We start from the raw sequence: 19,558 nt of genomic DNA on the forward strand, positions 1-19,558 counted from the left end.
CATAGTATGCCCTGTAGAGTCTATAGGGAACTATTACTGTGCTTTGTTTGACAATAAACCTGGCTCGGGTTCCGTCGTACCTTACAAGAATCTGTGGTTTTTGGGGGTGCTCTCGGGGTCTGCTGTATTAGCTATCTGTGCAGAGCTGGGGCAGCACACAGAGGGAACTCGCACGCAGCCGACTGTTATCATCATCGAACAAGACCAGAGCACCACACCGGTAGCTACTGACAACACTCACCTTCTTGTAACTTGTTCTTCGAGCTGTGTTGTTCATGTCCATTCCAATACCAACCCTCCTACTCCTCTGTCGGAGTAGTCGGCAAGAAGGAACTGAGGGGGTGTAGTGTCGGCCTCTATATTGGAGGCCGTGAAGGTGCGACTCCAGGGAGCGCCCAGGCCGACCCTATGGTTGCTGCTAGGGGAAAAATCTTCCAGCTATTGTGAATGTGCACGCACACACATCTGATTGGAATGGACATGAACAACACATCTCAAAGAACAACAGTTACGAGAAGGTGAGTAACCGTTTTTTTCCACCACTCTTGTTTCTAGTTAAATCTTTATTCTTTCTTAAATAAACCTTCTTTTGTTATAAGTGCTCACAAGTGCTATGTACTTTACAGGAGCTATGGTTTAAGGTAAAACTGGCAAACAGGGGCATGCTGTACCTTTGGGTGCAGAGGCTCTGGAAATTATGTGAGTAGCCTGTGTCAGGGTCTGGATATGAGAGGGAACGATTCAAAGCATATTTGCATATTGAGATTTCTCTCTGCCTGAGTCAGAGGAGGGATTTGAATCCATATCTCCTACCTCTCAGATGAGTGTATTAATCACCAGGTCATAGAGTCATTCCTTTTCTTTCTTTCTTTCTTTCTTTCTTTCTTTCTTTCTTTCTTTCTTTTCGACCCAATGAATATTTAAGTATTTATGCATAGCCTATAGCCTGGTGGCTGGATCACTCACCTGGGAGGGAGGAGAGCTGAGTTCAAGTCTCTGCCCTAAAGAATATCTAAGTATTTATATAAAGTGTATAAGCATCAGCAGGCATGAGGTGAGAACAGAATAACTTCTAGTCTGGTTGTTGGGATGCTCACCTAGAAGGCAGAGAGAGTTGAATTCAAGTTCCTGTTTCAGAGTGGGGATTCAAATGTGGATCTCCCAGATCCTATACAAATGCCCTAACACTAGACTAAAGTTTATAAGGGATGGACAGACACACACTTTCAATTTGCTGACAAATTCTGAAAATTTTTGAAAATGAGCCAAATATTCTAATTTTTTTTGGTTTGCTCGCTGAATCAAAAAATCAGTTGTTTGCCCTGGTCTATTTATAACTCATTTTAGCTAGGAGGCTGGATATCTTAGATGACTGCTAATGGGACTTTCTAGATCGTAGATCCCTGATTCAAATTTGGACTGGATCAATAGTGATGAAAAGTTGTTACCCTCTGATGTCTATTTAGTGGCCTGCTTATATGAATTAATATTGGTGGTTCTCAGTCCAGTTTCTTGTCCCCACATTACAAAAGCCATGATCAAAATTGGTACTGATTGGTCCCCTTGTTGGTAAGCTCAACACATCGGCCAAGAGTTCCACAGGGACTGAACTTTCCTTTCACCCTTAAATATTGTTCTTCCAGGGCAGGGTTGAGGCACACTTCTTGGGCAGCTTGCACTTTTGCTGCCTTGATTACTTGAGTCTGCCACCTTTTATAAGGAACAAATTCACTAAAAAATTAAAAACAAAACTCACCTCAACCCTGTGCATCTTTCTGTCTGTCTGTTTCTGTCTCTCTCTCTGCTGTAGCCTCCACAGTTTAAATTGGACCCACGACTGGCCCGTTTGTTGGGAATACACACTCAGACCCGATCAGCAATTATCCAGGCCCTCTGGCAGTACATCAAAACAAACAAACTGCAAGACTCCCATGATAAGGAATACATCAACTGTGACAAATACTTCCAGCAGGTAACTCCCTATTGATAGCAAGATCTCTTAAAAGTTTGGGACTAGCACCTGGCTGTTTCTTGAATGGGCAGGAGGTACTGAATAAAAGTTTCCTTTTATAATTCTCTGAATTTCTTCAGTTCCACATGGCTGTCAGCAGGCACTACCACCAATGAGACAAACACTCTTCGTATACCTTTATTTTGCAGTGTAGACAAAGCCCCCAGAGTCACATACCCACGTAGTTCTTCCTTCTACTTTGCAGTGCTGGAAGGAATTTTTCATGCTTTTCTGTATTCTGTATTAATTGCTTTGTACAGCTCTGACTCATGAATCAAAGCTTTTCTAATTACCATTTTATACCAGTCTTACAATATAACCTACTAATTCTGAATGGTTGATTATAGGGACAAAGTGAGTGAGGTAATGCTTTTTATTGGTCCAACTTCTGTTGATGAAAGGGACAAGTGTTCGATCTACACAGCACTTCTTCCGGTTGGTTATACACAGACTCCTCCAGTCTGGCAGAAGTGGAAGGACATGCCATATGTCTCTTGAAGGGCAATTTTCTCCTAGATTTGCAGTAACTTGTAAGATTTCACTTGTGATCTCTATGTAATGATTTGAACAGTTATCTCCTCAAGACCCATTTCTGCTATGACACCCATGTGAAATTAACCAACCAAGCCATGCATTAAAAAGAATCCTCACCCTTTTCTCTCCGTCACACCATGCAGTACTCTTGTTCAGGGAATGTCTTCACTGCCCACTGGATTGGCGGACAGCGATTGATCCAGCGAGGATCGATTTATTGCGTCTAGTCTAGATGCGATAAATCGACCCCCCGAGCGCTCTCCCGTCGACTCCTTGTACTCCAGTGCCGTGAGAGGCGCAGGCAGAGTCGAGGGGGGAGCAGCAGCAGTTGACTCACCGTGGTGAAGATGCCACGGTAAGTCGATCTCAGTACGTCAACTTCAGCTACGTTGCATAACTTAGATCAATTCCCCCCGCGCCCCCAGTGTAGACCAGGACTGAGTAATGTTGTCTTATGGGTGTTAACTCCAATTCCCCTGCCCTCCTTGTTTCTATCTATGTACATCACGTCTAACTTAGTTTGTAAGCACCTCAGGGAAAGATCATTTCATCTTTCAGTTATGGGAGAAATAAATTATGAATATTTTAATGGGCACAAGGTAATTAAAGCTTTATTCTTAGCTTCCTTTCTAACTCTCCATTTTGAGTTGCTCATCATTCTTTTTCCAGTTGAAGTGACTCAACCCAAAGAGGACTTTTTATTTTTTGAAAGTTTGAACAAAATTATTTCAGCTATTATTTAAAATTATTTGAACATGAAAGGCACATTTGTCTTTGTCCCACTATATCCCAATCAGAAATTTAATATTTCTGTAACCCAAAACCTTAAATGTTTAGACACTTTGAACTTACCCTTTTTGAGAGATAATGGGTAAAATTTCCAATAGCTCTTAAGTCTCATTTTTAAAAGTGACTTGAGTACTTGAAGCCTGAATCCCATTGAAACTCAGTGGGACTTCTTCCTAAGTACCTAGGTCACTTTTGAAAATTTTACCTCTTACTTTGATCTAAGGCTAAAGATAAATTTCTTAACTTGGTTCTTTATTTTTAAAGATCTGAGGACATAATTAGCATTTAAACTTTGACCTCTTTACACCACTCTTAAGATATAAAGGGACCTTTAAGTGAATAATTATATTCACTTGTAGGTTTACTTTTTTGCCCCCTCCAAGACCCCTTTATATTGCCAGAGCAGTATTCAGTGGCCTTAGTGTAAATGAGATGCAAACCCATGAGCCTGCACATTTGGGAGCTGGTTGCCTGCAAGGTAATGTTTTTTATCTGGCTTTCTGAGGCATTGTTTAAGAGAGCAGTAGTAGCATGTTCAGTGTAGCGACATTGTTAAGGAAAAAAGCTTAACCCATCAGTGCCCTTAATCTATCCAGGTTCTTGTATTGGCACCCATCATCTTAGTATGTAAGTGAGAGTAAGAATAACAACGTTGATCTATCTCAGTCTCCCTCCCTCCTTTTCTTGCTAGCAACAAGGGGATTTAAGGTTTGTTCTGAACTATGGTAACACAGTAGTGTTGGTTTGAGGAAGGTGTTATTGCAGGAAAGCATCGTGAATGAAGAGGTGGGATTGGCGGCCATTCTTATTTCATATGGCAGTGAGTTCCATAGTTTTGGTGTGGTTCCTGGGATGGTTCTGTCTCTTACAGTCATGAGTCTTGTTGAAAGCAGTGGTGTGAATGTGGGGTCATGATGAAAGAGGGGTGTCTCAGGGAGCCAGGGCCAGTCCCATGTACAGCTTTGAATATCAAGGTAGACACCTGGAATTGGACTCAGTGCAGAGAAAAGTGCTGTTGGGGGTGCTCTGTGCTGCTGAGAATGTCACTAAGCATCTGGGCTGCTGCATTCTGATTAGTTGAAACTTCCTAAAACCATAGGGCTTCATTCCTGGACATAGAGAATTGCAGTAGTTAAGCGGAGAAGTTACGAAAGGGTGGATCACAATGTGATAGAATGAGACAAATCATCTGGCCTGCTGCAGATGGAAGCTGATGTTTTTTGCCACAGTTATTTGGGTGGCTATTTGGGTATCTAGGTTCCATGCAGAGTCTGAGCGGATCCCAAGGCTACAGACCAGATTAACAATCCAGGGGAAGATACTTTTAGTGGGTGGGGTTGTTATGAAGGAAGAAAGTTCTTCAAAGCCCTTAATGTAAAAGTTCAGTTTGCTGAATAGCCACTGATTATTACAACTTCTAGAAGCTTTTAGTGTATGGGAGAAATGGTCCATGCTCCAAAGGGCACACAAGGTAGTTAAAAACAAGATTGAATAAGTGATTGTGAAAAATGATAGAAGAGAGGATGTGATGGAATCCAGTGATTTAATCAGGTAGTTTGCAAGGTGGCAACATGCATAAGTGGAATATTCCAAACCATATTCATTACTTTTTAAAGATCCTCTATTGTTTTCTGTTCTTAAATGGCCTTTGTCTGTTTTTTAAAGTTCTTAAACCTCTTGCTGTTTCTGGTTATTATAATATATAATAATGGATGGAAATGTTAATATACCCCCCTCCATGGGCATGTTGGGCAGCAGCTGAATATAGGGGCCCTTATGGTTCCACTTTCTGAGGAGGAAGAAGGCAGAATTCAGGGAGCTGTGAACTATGGCAGATTAAATTCAATGTAGATAAATGCAAAGTGATACAGATTGGAAACAATAATCTCAGCTGTATATACAAAATGGTGGGGTCTAAATTAGCTGTTACCACTCAAGAAAGAGATCTTGGCAGCAGCATCAATAGTTTCTGAAAACAATGTGAAGCAGCAGTCAAAAGAGCTAACTAAATGTTAGGAGCCATTAGGAAAGAGAGAGATAATAAAACAGAAAATATCATAATGCCTCTATATAAATCCATGGTACACCCACAAGTTGAATACTGTGTGTGGTTCTGGATACCTCAACTCCAGAATGATATATTATAATTGGAAAAGGTGCTGAGAAACAACAAAAATGATTAGGGGTATGGAACAGCTTCCATATGAGGAGAGATTAAAAAGATTAAGACTGTTCATCTTAGAAAAGAGACAACTAAGGGAGGGATATGACAGAGGTTTTTACAGTCATAAACGGTATGGAGAAAGTGAATAGGAAAGTATTATTTACCCTTTCATCTAACACAAGAGCTAGGGATCACCTGATGAAATTAATAGGCAGCAGATTTAAAACAGACAAAAGGTGCACGATACACAGTCAACCCATGGAACTCATTGCCAGGGGATGTTGTGAAGGCCAAAAATATAACTGGGTTAGGAAAAAGAATTAGATAAGTTCATAAAGAATAGGTCCGTCAATGGCTATTAGCCAAGATGGTCAGGGATGCAACCCCGTGCTCTTGGTGTCCCTAAATCTCCAACTGCCAGAAGCTGGGACTGGATGACAGGAAATGGATCACTTGAAATTGTCCTTGTGACCGGAGTCCCAGGGGAGCCAACTGTGGTCACTCAATTAGGGTGAACTGCAAAGAATGGGTCAGACAATCCCCAAAGCGGGTGGATATTCCAATACTTAGATTTACCAAGCCAGCACAAAACAGCTTCTACAATACCTTACTGGCTACCCAGAAGCCAGCAACACAGTTGCCTTAAAGTAACCCAGCCTCAGGCCTCCCCAAGATACCCAAGTCAAATATGATAAGGATTACTGAAAATCTTATTCATCATATAAAAAAGTTCTACCAATCCTAAAGGATCGGACTCATTACCTCCCAGGTTAATCACTTTTCCAGATCTTACCCAAATACGTGCTTACAGCCAATTCTTATTAAAGAAACTAAAATGTATTTAAAAAGAAAAGAGAGTATGGTTAAAAGATCAGTATACATACAGACTTGAGTACAATCTTAAGATTCAGATTCATGGCAGAGATGATGAGTTTTATAGATGCAAAGAGTTCTTTTCGAAATAGTTCATAGGTTATAGTCCAATGTTTATATCCAGGGCAGTCCAGTCAGGACTGGGATCTCAGTCCTTATGGCTTAGGCTTCCACTGTGTGAAGCCTCAAGCAGATCTGAGATAAAAAGGATTGGGACCCAAACGTCTTTATACAGTTTCAGGCCTTCTTGTGCAACTCGGAGTCCTTCAGCCAACAATAGGCACTCATGGGAACTTTGAAGTGGATCCATTTCCTAAGCATCGCCGGTAATTATCCACACAGATTAACATAAGGCAATTGCCTATTTTTCCACCATTCATAGATAATGTGCTGTACATTTCAAAGAGAGATGAATACAGTGATATCCTATGTTTACAATTCATTTAAATGTTAAGATGTCCTTTCGATCTCTGAATTAACAGAATACAGAATAGACAGGGGCTATTTGATTACATTCTTGGCCACTACCAATATATATGTAAATGCACAAAAACACAAACATTATTTCCCCATATGCCTTTAAGGGTTGAATTTGAGTAATTTATCCTGCAAGATGCTTAACCCTTTCTGTCATGTGTCACAGTCCTGTTCTGTCCATTCCCTCTGAAGCACTGTCCAAAGTTAGGATACTGGTTTAGATGGACCGTTGGTCTGACCCAATAATCAAAGGCTTTGGTGAAGGCCATGTCAAAGGCTTTCTGAAAGTCCAAGTACTCTATATCGACTGGATTTCACTATATGGACTATATCAGGGGTTCCCAAACTTGGTTCATGGCTTGTTCAGGGTAAGCCCTTGGCGGGCCGCGAGACACTTTGTTTACCTGAGCGTCCACAGGTATGGCCGCTTGCACCTCCCAGTGGCTGCGGTTCACTGTTCCCGGCCAATGGGAGCTGCAGGAAGTGGTGCAGGCTGGGCCACCACTTCCTGCTGCTTCCCACAGCTCCCATTGGCTGGGAATGGCGAACTGCGGCCACTGATAACATGAGTTATGAGGAGAGGCTGAGGGAACTGGGGATGTTTAGTTTACGGAAGAGAAGAATGAGTGGGGATTTGACAGCTGCTTTCAACTACCTGAAAGGGGGTTCCAAAGAGGATGGATCTAGACTGTTCTCAGTGGTAGCAGATGACAGAACAAGGAGTAATGGTCTCAAGTTGCAGTGGGGGAGATTTAGGTTGGATAGTAGGAAAAACTTTTTCACTCGGAGGGTGGTGAAACACTGGAATGCATTACCTAGGGAGGTGGTAGAATCTCCTTCCTTAGAAGTTTTTAAGGTCAGGCTTGACAAAGCCCTGGCTGGGATGATTTAATTAGGGATCGGTCCTGCTTTGAGCAGGGAGTTGGACTAGATGACCTCCTGAGGTCCCTTCCAACCCTGATATTCTATGATTTTATGATTCACTGGGAGCTGGAGCAGCCATACCTGCGGACGCTCAGGTAAATAAAGCATCTCACGGCCCACCAGGGGCTTACCCTGAACAAGCCGCGAACTAAGTTTGGGAATCCCTGAACTATATTGACATAGATTCTAAGGCCGGAAGGGACCACTCTGATCATTTAGTCTGACCTGCTACATAAGAATAAGAACATAAGAATGCCCATACTGGGTCAGACCAATGGTCTGTCTAGGCCACTGTTCTGTCTTCTGACAGTGGCCAATGCCATGTGTTTCAAAGAGAGTGAAAAGAACAGGGCAATTATCAAGTGATCCATCCCTTGTTGTCCAGTCGCACCATCTGGCAGTCAGAGGTTTAGGGCACCAAGAGCATGAAATTGCATCCCTGATCATCTTGACTAATTGCCATTAATGGACCTTTCCTCCATGAACTAATCTAATTATTTTTGAACCCCATTGCATAACACAGGCCATAGAACTTACCCTAAATAATTCCTGTTTGAACTATGCAGGGTCTTTTAGAAAAACATCTAATCTTTCATTAAAAAATTGCCAGTGATGGAGAATCTACCACAACCTTTGGTAAATTGTTCCAGTGATTAATTACCCCCACTGTTAAAAACGTACACCTTATTTCCAGCCTTAATTTGTCTAGTTTCAAGTTCCAGCTATTGGATCTTGTTATATCTTTGCTTGATTAATCAGCCCATTATCAAATATTTGTTCCATATGTAGGTAATTGTAGACTGATCTAGTCACACCTTAGCCTTCTAACATTATAATGAGCTGTTTGCTACGGCTGCTAGACTAAAGCGGGGATGCTGCCCACCCCATCAGCATCCAGCCAGACTGGTAAGTGACTTTGGAATTTATCAGGAAAGCAGTGTTAATATAACGAATGCCCGGGCGGGGGTGGGCAGAGCTAGAGATAAGCTTTCAGAATTACCTGACTTTTGAGCCCTTGATTTCTCACCTTCCTGTTCAATTGCAAGGTAGTTTTGTTTCCCAGGGATATTAACAAACCTTTCACCTTGTTTAGATCTTCGACTGTCCACGGCTAAAATTTTCTGAAATTCCTCAGAGACTCACTAACCTGCTGCTGCCTCCAGACCCCATAGTTATAAACCACATTATCAGGTAAGTGTGCCGGCCAGCCCAGCACTGCCTGGGTTTCCCACAACAAAGGAAGTATGAGCCTCCAACCAAACCAGTCCTCCATTTTCTGCCAAACCAGGACCCTGATAGATTATTTTTATGTGGGATACTTCCACAGATGCCATTACTTTAGTACCTCATGAACTTTCATGAATTTATCCTCATAACCCCCTCCCTTCCCTTAGGAAATGTTGTTATCCCCATGTTACAGATGGGAAGTTGAAGTACAGAAAGACTAAGTGTTTTGCCCAAAGTCAAAGAAGATGTGAGTAGTGGAGCAGGGAGTTGAATCTGTGTCTCACTAGTCCTCGGCTAGAACCCTAAACACCGGACGATCTGTTCTTTCTAAAAAGGTACCTTTCACTATCCCCTGCAACACATCCTGCTGGAATACCGAGCTTTCCCCAAAGCCAGCACTCCTGGGAAGAGACTGGAGTAGCTGGGAGCTCCCATCCTGCCCTGCTACCTACAGTGCCTCCTACTAGGAGATGTTGGGACCTGTAGCGTTTGTGAGTGCCACAGAAGAAGCTCTGTTATTCCCATTCCTTGCTAGTTAGGTCTGGAAGAAGTCTCAGCAGATTCTGCTAAAAACTTGGACCCAAGTGGGCCTAACACTTAGAGTGGAATTCAAGGTTCTGTTGTTATCTTCTCCATAGTGTTGACCCCAATGACCAGAAAAAGACGGCGTGTTATGACATTGACGTGGAAGTTGAAGATCCCTTAAAAGGACAGATGAGTAGCTTTCTCCTCTCAACAGCCAATCAGCAGGAGATCACAGCACTGGACAACAAGGTACTGGCACAAGAGTGAAGGATTTAAAGTATCGTGGAGCATGGTATATGTGAATACGCAGTACGAGGGGCATGGAATCACATGCTACACTCTGAGAATGCAGTCTGAGCTGGATACATTGTCACAGAGCATGCTCTATGGGAGTAGATATTAATAGATTTTTAAGGTCAGAAGGCACCATTAGATTATCTAGTTTGACATCCTATTTAACACGGGCCATAGAATTTCACCCAGTTACCTTTATATTGAGCCCAATAATGTGTGTTTAACTGAAAAATACCTTCTAGAAAGGCATCTAATCTTGATGTAAAGACATCAAGAGAGAGAAAATCCACCACTTCCCTTGCTGGTTTGTGCCAATAGTTAATCACTCTCCTTATGAAAAATTTGTGCCTTATTTCTAATTTGATTTTGTCTGGCATTAACTTCCAGCCATTCATTCTTATTCTGCTTTCTCCACTAGACTAAATAGCTCTTTACTACCTGGTATTGTCTTGCCATGAAGATACTCATATACGATAATCAAGTCACTTTTTGATCTTCTTTTTAATAAGATAAACAAATTGAGCTCCTTAAATCTCTCATGTAAAGCTTTCTTTTTTTCCAGTCCTCAAATAATTTTTGTGGCTCTTTTCTGTACCCTCTCCAAGTTTACAACATCTTTTTTAAAATGTGGATACCAGAACTGGATACAGTAATCACGTCCCTACTTCAAAAAAAGAAAAGGAGTTCTTGTGGCACCTTAGAGACTAACAAATTTATTTGAGCATAAGCTTTCGTGAGCTACAGCTCACTTCATCGGATGCATTCAGTGGAAAATACAGTGGGGAAATTTATATACATAGAGAACATGAAAGAATGGGTGTAACCATACACACCGTAAGGAGAGTGATCACTTAAGGTGAGCTATTACCAGCAGGAGAGCGGGGGGCAGGGGAGGAGGGGACCTTTTGTAGTGATAATCAAGGTGTGCCATTTCCAGCAGTTGACAAGAATGTCTGAGGAACAGTGCGGGGTTGGGGGGGGATAAACATGGGGAAATAGTTTTACTTTGTGTAATGACCCATCCACTCCCAGTCTCTATTCAAGCCTAAGTTAATTATATCCAGTTTGCAAATTAATTCCAATTCAGCAGTCTCTCGTTGGAGTCTGTTTCTGAAGCTTTTTTGTTGAAGAATTGCAACTTTTAGGTCTGTAATCGAGTGACCAAAGAGATTGAAGTGTTCTCCAACTGGTTTTTGAATATTATAATTCTTGACGTCTGATTTGTGTCCCACTGTTCCTCAGATGTTCTTGTCAACTGTTGGAAATGGCCCACCTTGATTATCACTACAAAAGATTTTTTCCTGCCCCCCCCCCCCCATTCTCCTGCTGGTAATAGCTCACCTTAAGTGATCACTCTCCTTACACTGTGTATGGTAACACCCATTCTTTCATGTTCTCTATGTATATAAATCTCCCAACTGTATTTTCCACTGAATGCATCCGATGAAGTGAGCTGTAGCTCATGAAAGCTTATGCTCAAATAAATTTGTTAGTCTCTAAGGTGCCACAAGTACTCCTTTTCTTTTTGCAAATACAGACTAGCACGGCTGCTACTCTGAAACCTGTCATTATACTGGTTTAGTTACAGCTGTACAACTTGAAAGGGTGAATGCAATTGAATCAGTGTAAAGGTGCTAATTCTCATAAACTATTCCAGTGTAATAAGCACCTTTATGCCAGGAAAACTGTGCCACACTAGGGTTTGTACCAATTTAGCTATTTCACTGTAAAATCACACCTCTAACCAAAATAGTTAAATTGGTAGAAAAACTATGTGTATACCTTCCACTTTCACTGAATGATTGTAACAGTTGGGGTGTTGAATGTTTAACAACAAAGTCCTTTCACAAAATATTTATTAGTCATTTCAGTTAAATAGGCGGTAACAAAGTAACCAAAAAGGGGTTTTAAACTATATGACTTAGGCCAGGTCTACACTGCAAGCTTTTGCCAGCATAGCAATGTTGGTTACGTCTGTGATTTTCTGTGACATTTTTGTCCTATCAGAAGTCCTAGTGTAGATACAGTTGTACTAGCATAAAAGTGCTTTTGCTGGCTTAGCTTATTTTGTCCAATGACTCAATATAAGCTATACCGGCAAAATAACTTTTTTGCATTTACATAGGAGAGTTTTACTGAAACTTTCAAGAATAGATTTGGCCTCTGAGTTTCCAGTCTGTAAAACAGGGATAGCAGCACTGCTGTACCTCCCAGGGGTGTTATGAGGATAACGACTCTGAAGACTGTAAAGCACTCAGATGCTACAGTGAGTGGGACTGTGTATCTGTGATTGATGGATGTGGAGGTTTTGGTTCATGATGAAACCACCCCAATACTTCCCACTGCAGAGCTCCTCTCCTTGCCTTTTCAGCTCACTCTTCCCTGCACTCTTCTGTAGCCTGAACAATTATTCCAATTATAAAATTATTTATTAGGGTGGAACATGCACATGGCACAAGTAGGTTCTTTTTCAGGCAGCTACTTTAGAATTAATTAAGAAGATGAAATCGGTGAAACACACAGAGATCCCTTATTAGCTTTAGTTAATTAGTTATTTACTGGAGGCAAATATAATTGAAATCATAGAATCATAGAACCATAGAATATCAGGGTTGGAAGGGACATCAGGAGGTCATCTAGTCCAACCCCCTGCTCACAGCAGGACCAATCGCCAACTAAATCATCCCAGCCAGGGCTTTGTCAAGCCTGACCTTAAAAACTTCTAAGGAAGGAGATTCCACCAGCTCCCTAGGTAACTCATTCCAGTGTTTCACCACCCTCCGAGTGAAAAAGTTTTTCCTAATATCCAACCTAAACCTCCCCCACTGCAACTTGAGACCATTACTCCTCGTTCTGTCATCAGCTACCACTGAGAACAGTCTAGATCCATCCTTTTTGGAACCCCCTTTCAGGTAGTTGAAAGTAGCTATCAAATCCCCGCTCATTCTTCTCTTCCGCAGACTAAACAATCTCAGTTCTCTTAGCCTCTCCTCATAACTCATGTGTTCCAGTCCCCTAATCATTTTTGTTGCCCTCCGCTAGACTCTTTACAATTTTTTCACATCCTTCTTGTAGTGTGGGGCCCAAAACTGGACAAGGTACTCCAGATGAGGTCTCACCAATGTCTAATAGAGGAGAACGATCACATCCCTCGATCTGCTGGCAATGCCCCTACGTATACATCCCAAAATGCCATTGGCCTTCTTGGCAACAAGGGCACACTGTTGACTCATATCCAGCTTCTCATCCACTGTAACCCCTGCCTAGCCATTCGGTCCCTAGTCTGTAGCGGTGCATGGGATTCTTCCATCCTAAGTGCAGGACTCTGCACTTGTCCTTGTTGAACCTCATCAGATTTCTTTTGGCCCTATCCTCTAATTTGTCTAGGGCCCTCTGTATCGTATCCCTACCCTCCAGCGTATCTACCTCTCCTCCCAGTTTAGTGTCATCTGCAAACTTGCCGAGGGTGCAATCCACGCCATCCTCCAGATCATTAATTAAGATATTGAACAAAACCGGCCCGAGGACCGACCCTTGGGGCACTCCACTTGATATCAGCTGCCAACTAGACATGGAGCCATTGATCACTACCAGTTGAGCCCGACAATCTAGCCAGCTTTCTATCCACTGTGACAAAGTTCCTCCTCTACCTTGGTGGGTCTTGCCTTGGAGTTTCACAGCAGCCCTCAGTTTGGCCATTTTCATGAACCCACAGTCCAGGTCAGCTCCTCCTGTGTCTGACCAGGACTTGGGAGGTTTGGGGGAAACCCGGTCCGCCCTCTACTCCGGGTTCCAGCCCAGGGCCCTGTGGTATGCAGCTATTTAGAGTGCCTCCTGGAACAGTTGTGCAACAGCTACAACTCCCTGGGCTACTTCCCCATGGCCTCCTCTCAACACCTTCTTTATCCTCACCATAGGACCTTCCTCTTGTAAGGCCCCTTAAGGCCCCTTGTAGCATGTAGTAGTTCAGAAAGTTTAGTGTCCTTTTTCTTTTGTAGAGAAGCAAAGTGTGTGTTGTAAATGGCTTGTCTAGTTTTAGTAAAATCCAGCCACGAGGAAGTTTGTGTGGAAGGTTGGTTTTTTATGAGAGTATCCATTTTTGAGAGCTCATTCTTAATCTTTCCCTGTTTGCTGTAGAGGATGTTGATCAGGTGATTCCGCAGTTTCTTTGAGAGCGTGTGGCAAATAAAACAGTCGGAGAACACTTCAGTCTCTCTGGTCACGCAATCACAGACATGAAGGTCGCTATCTTAAAACAAAAAAACTTCAAATCCAGACTCCAGCGAGAAACTGCTGAATTGGAATTCATTTGCAAATTGGATACTATTAATTTAGGCTTAAATAGAGACTGGGAGTGGCTAAGTCATTATGCAAGGTAGCCTATTTCCCCTTGTTTTTTCCTACCCCCCCCCCCAGATGTTCTGGTTTAACTTGGATTTAAACTTGGAGAGTGGTCAGTTTGGATGAGCTATTACCAGCAGGAGAGTGAGTTTGTGTGTGTATGGGGGTGGGGGAGTGGGGGAGGGTGTGAGAAAACCTGGATTTGTGCTGGAAATGGCCCACCTTGATTATCAGGCACATTGTAGGGAGAGTGGTCACTTTGGATGAGCTATTACCAGCAGGATAGTGAGTTTGTGTGTGTGGTTTTTGGGAGGGGAGTGAGGGGGTGAGAGAACCTGGATTTGTGCAGGAAATGGCCCAACTTGATTATCATGCACATTGTGTAAAGAGTTGTCACTTTGGATGGGCTATCACCAGCAGGAGAGTGAGTTTGTGTGGGGGGGTGGAGGGTGAGAAAATCTGGATTTGTGCTGGAAATGGCCCAACCTGATGATCACTTTAGATAAGCTATTACCAGCAGGACAGTGGGGTGGGAGGAGGTATTGTTTCATATTCTCTGTGTGTATATAAAGTCTGCTGCAGTTTCCACGGTATGCATCCGATGAAGTGAGCTGTAGCTCGCGAAAGCTCATGCTCAAATAAATTGGTTAGTCTCTAAGGTGCCACAAGTACTCCTTTTCTTTTTGCGAATACAGACTAACACAGCTGTTACTCTGAAACCTTTTAAAACCCAGGTGCCCTGATTAGCCTGCCTTAGTTGATTCTAGCAGCTTCTTGATTGGCTGCAGGTGTTCTAATCAGCCTGTCAGTCTTAATTGTCTCCAGAAGGTTCCTGATTGTTCTGGAACCTTCCCTGTTACCTTACCCAGGGAAAAGGGACCTACTTAGCCTGGGGCTAATATATCTGCCTTCTATCACTCTCCTGTAGCCATCTGGCCTGACCCTGTCACACCACCTTCTAGTACATTCATCCAGCCCATACTTCTTTAACTTGCTGGCAAGAATACTGTGGGAGACTGTGTCAAAAGCTTTGCTAAAGTCAAGGAACAACACTTCCACTGCTTTCCCCTCATCCATACAGCCAGTTATCTCATCATAGAAGGCAATTAGATTAGTCAGGCATGACTTGCCCTTGGTGAATCCATGCTGACTGTTCCTGATCACTTTCCTCTCCTCTAAGTGCTTCAGAATTGATTCCTTGAGGACCTGCTCCATGATTCTTCCAGGGACTGAGGTGAGGCTGACTGCTCGGTAGTTCCCCGGATCCTCCTTCTTCCCTTTTTTAAAAATGGGCACTACATTAGCCTTTTTCCAGTCGTCTGGGACCTTCCCCGATCGCCATGAGTTTTCAAAGATAATGGCCAATGGCTCTGCAATCACATCCGCCAACTCCTTTAGCACTCTTGGATGCAGCGCATCTGGCCCCATGGACTTGTGCTCGTCCAGCTTTTCTAAATAGTCCCGAACCACTTCTTTCTTCACAGAGGGCTGGTCACCTCCTCCCCATGCTGTGCTGCCCAGTGCAGTAGTCTGGGAGCTGACCTTGTTCGTGAAGACACAGGCAAAAAAAGTATTGAGTACATTAGCTTTTTCCACATCCTCTGTCACAAGGATGCCTCCCTCATTCAGTAAGGGGTCCACACTTTCCTTGACTTTCTTCTTGTTGCTAACATACCTGAAGAAACCCTTCTTGTTACTCTTAACATCTCTTGCTAGCTGCAACTCCAGGTGTGATTTGGCCTTCCTGATTTGGGCAACACAGCATGGGGAGTAGGTGGCCCGCCCTCTGTGGAGAAAGAAGTGGTTCAGGACTATTTAGAAAAGCTGGACGTGCACAAGTCCATGGGCCGGGTGTGCTGCATCCGAGAGTGCTAAAGGAGTTGGCGGATGTGATTGCAGAGCCATTGGCCATTATCTTTGAAAACTCATGGCGATCGGGGAAGGTCCCGGACAACTGGAAAAAGGCTAATGTAGTGCCCATTTTTAAAAAAGGGAAGAAGGAGGATCTGGGGAACTACCGACCAGTCAGCCTCACCTCAGTCCCTGGAAGAATCATGGAGCAGGTCCTCAAGGAATCAATTCTGAAGCACTTAGAGGAGAGGAAAGTGATCAGGAACAGTCAGCATGGATTCACCAAGGGCAAGTCATGCCTGACTAATCTAATTGCCTTCTATGATGAGATAACTGGCTGTATGGATGAGGGGAAAGCAGTGGATGTATTGTTTCTTGACTTTAGCAAAGCTTTTGACATGGTCTCCCACAGTATTCTTGTCAGCAAGTTAAAGAAGTATGGGCTGGATGAATGCACTATAAGGTGGGTAGACAGTTGGCTAGATTGTCGGGCTCAATGGGTAGTGATCAATGGCTCCATGTCTGGATGGCAGCCGGTATCAAGTGGAGTGCCCCAAGGGTTGGTCCTGGGGCCGGTTTTGTTCAATATCTTCATAAATGATCTGGAGGATGGTGTGGATTGCACTCTCAGCAAATTTGCGGATGATACTAAACTAGGAGGAGTGGTAGATACGGTGGCAGGTAGGGATAGGATACAGAGGGACCTAGACAAATTGGAGGATTGGGCCAAAAGAAATCTGATGAGGTTCAACAAGAATAAATGCAGGGTCCTGCATTTAGGACGGAAGAATCCAATGCACCGCTACAGACTAGGGACCAAATGGCTAGGCAGCAGTTCTGCAGAAAAGGACCTAGGGGTGACAGTGGACGAGAATCTGGGCAACAAAATTTTGGGCAACAAAAATTATTAGAGGCCTCGAACACATGACTTATGAGGAGAGGCTGAGGGAACTGGGATTGTTTAGTCTGCGGAAGTGAAGAATGAGGGGGGATTTGATAGCTGCTTTCAACTACCTGAGAGGTGGTTCCAAAGAGGATGGTTCTAGACTATGCTCAGTGGTAGAAGATGACAGGACAAGGAGTAATGGTCTCAAGTTGCAGTGGGGGAGGTTTAGGTTGGATATTAGGAAAAACTTTTTCACTCGGAGGGTGGTGAAACACTGGAATGCGTTACCTAGGCAGGTGGTAGAATCTCCTTCCTTAAAAGTTTTTAAGGTCAGGCTTGACAAAGCCGTGGCTGGGATGATTTAATTGGGGATTGGTCCTGCTTTGAGCAGGGGGTTGGACTAGATGACCTCCTGAGGTCCCTTCCAACCCTGATATTCTATGATTCTATGATTTAACCCCTGCATGCCCGAGCAATATTTTTATATTCTTCCGTGCTCATTTGTCCAATCTGCCAGTTCTTGTAAGCTTTTTTGTGTTTAAGATCCGCAAGGATTCCACTGTTAAGCGAAGCTGGTCGCCTGCCATATTTACTATTCTTTCTATATATCCAGATGATTTGTCCCTGTAACCTCAAGAAGGATTCTTTAAAATACAGCCAGCTCTCCTGGACTCCTTTCCCCCTCATGTTAATCTCCCAGGGGATCCTGCCCATCAGTTCCCTGAGGGAGTCAGTCTGCTTTTCTGAAGTCCAGGGTCCGTATTCTGCTGCTCTCTTTTCTTCCTTGTGTCAGGATCCTGAACTCGACCATTTCATGGTCACTGCCTCCCAGGTTCCCATCCACTCTTGCTTCCCCTACTAATTCTTCCCAGTTTGTGAGCAGCAGGTCAAGAAGAGCTCTTCCCCTAGTTGGTTCCTCCAGCACTTGCACCAGGAAATTTTCCCCTACCCTTTCCAAAAACTTTCTGGATTGTCTGTGCACCGCTGTATTGCTCTCCCAGCAGATATCCGGGTGATTGAAGTCTCCCATGACAACCATCGATCTAGTAACTTCCGTTAGTTGCTGGACGAAAGCCTCGTCCACCTCATCCCCCTGGTCCGGTGGTCTATAGCAGACTCCCACCACGACATCACCCTTGTTGCTCGCACTTCTAAACTTAATCCAGAGACTCTCAGGTTTTTCTGCAGTTTCATACCGGAGCTCTGAGCAGTCATACTGCTCTCTTACATACAATGCAACTCCCCCACCTTTTCTGCCCTGCCTGTCCTTCCTGAACAGTTTAGATCCATCCATGACAGTACTCCAGTCATGTGAGTTATCCCACCAAGTCTCTGTTATTCCAATCACATCATAATTCCTTGACTGTGCCAGGACTTCCAGTTCTCCCTGATTGTTTCCCAGGCTTCTTGCATTTGTGTATAGGCACTTGAGATAACTTGCTGTTTGTCCTGCTTTCTTAGTATGAGGCAGGAGCCCTCCCCTCTCGCACTCTCCTGCTCGTGCTTCCTCCCGGTATCCCACGTCCCCACTTACCTCAGGGCTTTGGTCTCCTTCCCCCGGTGAACCTAGTTTAACGCCCTCCTCACTAGGTTAGCCAGCCTGCTTGCGAAGATGCTCTTCCCTCTCTTCGTTAGGTGGAGCCCGTCTCTGCCTAGCACTCCTCCTTCTTGGAACACCATCCCATGGTCAAAGAATCCAAAGCCTTCTCTCCGACACCACCTGCATAGCCATTCATTGACTTCCACGATTTGACGGTCTCTACCCAGGCCTTTTCCTTCCACGGGGAGGATGGACGAGAACACCACTTGCCCCTCAAACTTCTTTATCCTTCTTCCTAGAGCCACGTAGTCTGCAGTGATCCGCTCAAGGTCATTTTTCTAGTTAGTTAGGTTGTTCATTGGCGACTTCTCTATCCTTCCCAGCCCGGGGACTGTGCCCTTTCAAGCCAGTTTTTAAAACTGTGTCTTGTGCCCTTGCTCCTTCTCAGTGAGCGACGAACATACCCACTACTTGTAGTGTCTGGGTGAAGCCTACATAGTTTCCCGCTGCTCCATTTGCTGCTCCTTTCCACCACGGACCCGAGCAACTTGTGAGCTTTGCCTCTGCAATTTCTTAATGGAGGAGGCACTGCGCCCACATGCACAGCTCCAATGGAACTACCAGAGCGACGCCCAACACTGATGGTGAGCACCTCACTGAGTCCTTCTAGTGCGACATCACCATTCACACCAAAGCCCCACCACGTGCACAAGAAGCACGGGCACAAAGGTGGCTCCCTGACAGGAACCACCTCAAAGGGCAGTGTTTCTTCCCCAGATCGGGATCGGTCGGGCGAGAAGTCATGCACTACAGCTGATGGTCCAGCCTCAACTTCAGCACTGTCCCCAAAGAGAACGCAGACAGAGCATCGCTCCAAATGCCACCTCGCACCATTGGCCCCATCTGTTCTGGCACCGGGACCCTCTACTTTGCTCCTGGCACCATCAATCCCGCCAAGACCCTCAGGCTCAGTGCATCTGGTCCTGTGCCCTCTGGGCCATTTATTGCCTCTCACACCATCGGCGGAACTTATGTTACCCTTTGTCAGTACTCCACCATGTTCCACACCACAACTGGACCTGGGGATTACAGGTTGATGAGAAGCTGGATATGAGTCAGCAG

General features: G+C 44.1%; 1 protein-coding gene across 5 annotated transcripts in view; it reads left to right on the forward strand.

The window, feature by feature from the left end:
• SMARCD3 (SWI/SNF related BAF chromatin remodeling complex subunit D3) overlaps positions 1 to 19,558 on the forward strand; it is a 229,261-nt gene that overhangs the window by 193,185 nt on the left and 16,518 nt on the right. For all 5 annotated transcript variants that reach the window (XM_084621529.1, XM_084621528.1, XM_084621530.1 and 2 more), the window contains 3 exons: positions 1,811 to 1,972; positions 8,866 to 8,963; positions 9,638 to 9,773. In XM_084621529.1, the coding sequence (XP_084477655.1) occupies positions 1,811 to 1,972; positions 8,866 to 8,963; positions 9,638 to 9,773 (396 nt within the window). The remainder of the gene's footprint in view (positions 1 to 1,810; positions 1,973 to 8,865; positions 8,964 to 9,637; positions 9,774 to 19,558) is intronic.

The sequence above is a fragment of the Lepidochelys olivacea genome (assembly GCF_965140295.1).
Source record: "Lepidochelys olivacea isolate rLepOli2 genome assembly, chromosome: 2".
Taxonomy (NCBI): domain Eukaryota; kingdom Metazoa; phylum Chordata; order Testudines; family Cheloniidae; genus Lepidochelys; species Lepidochelys olivacea.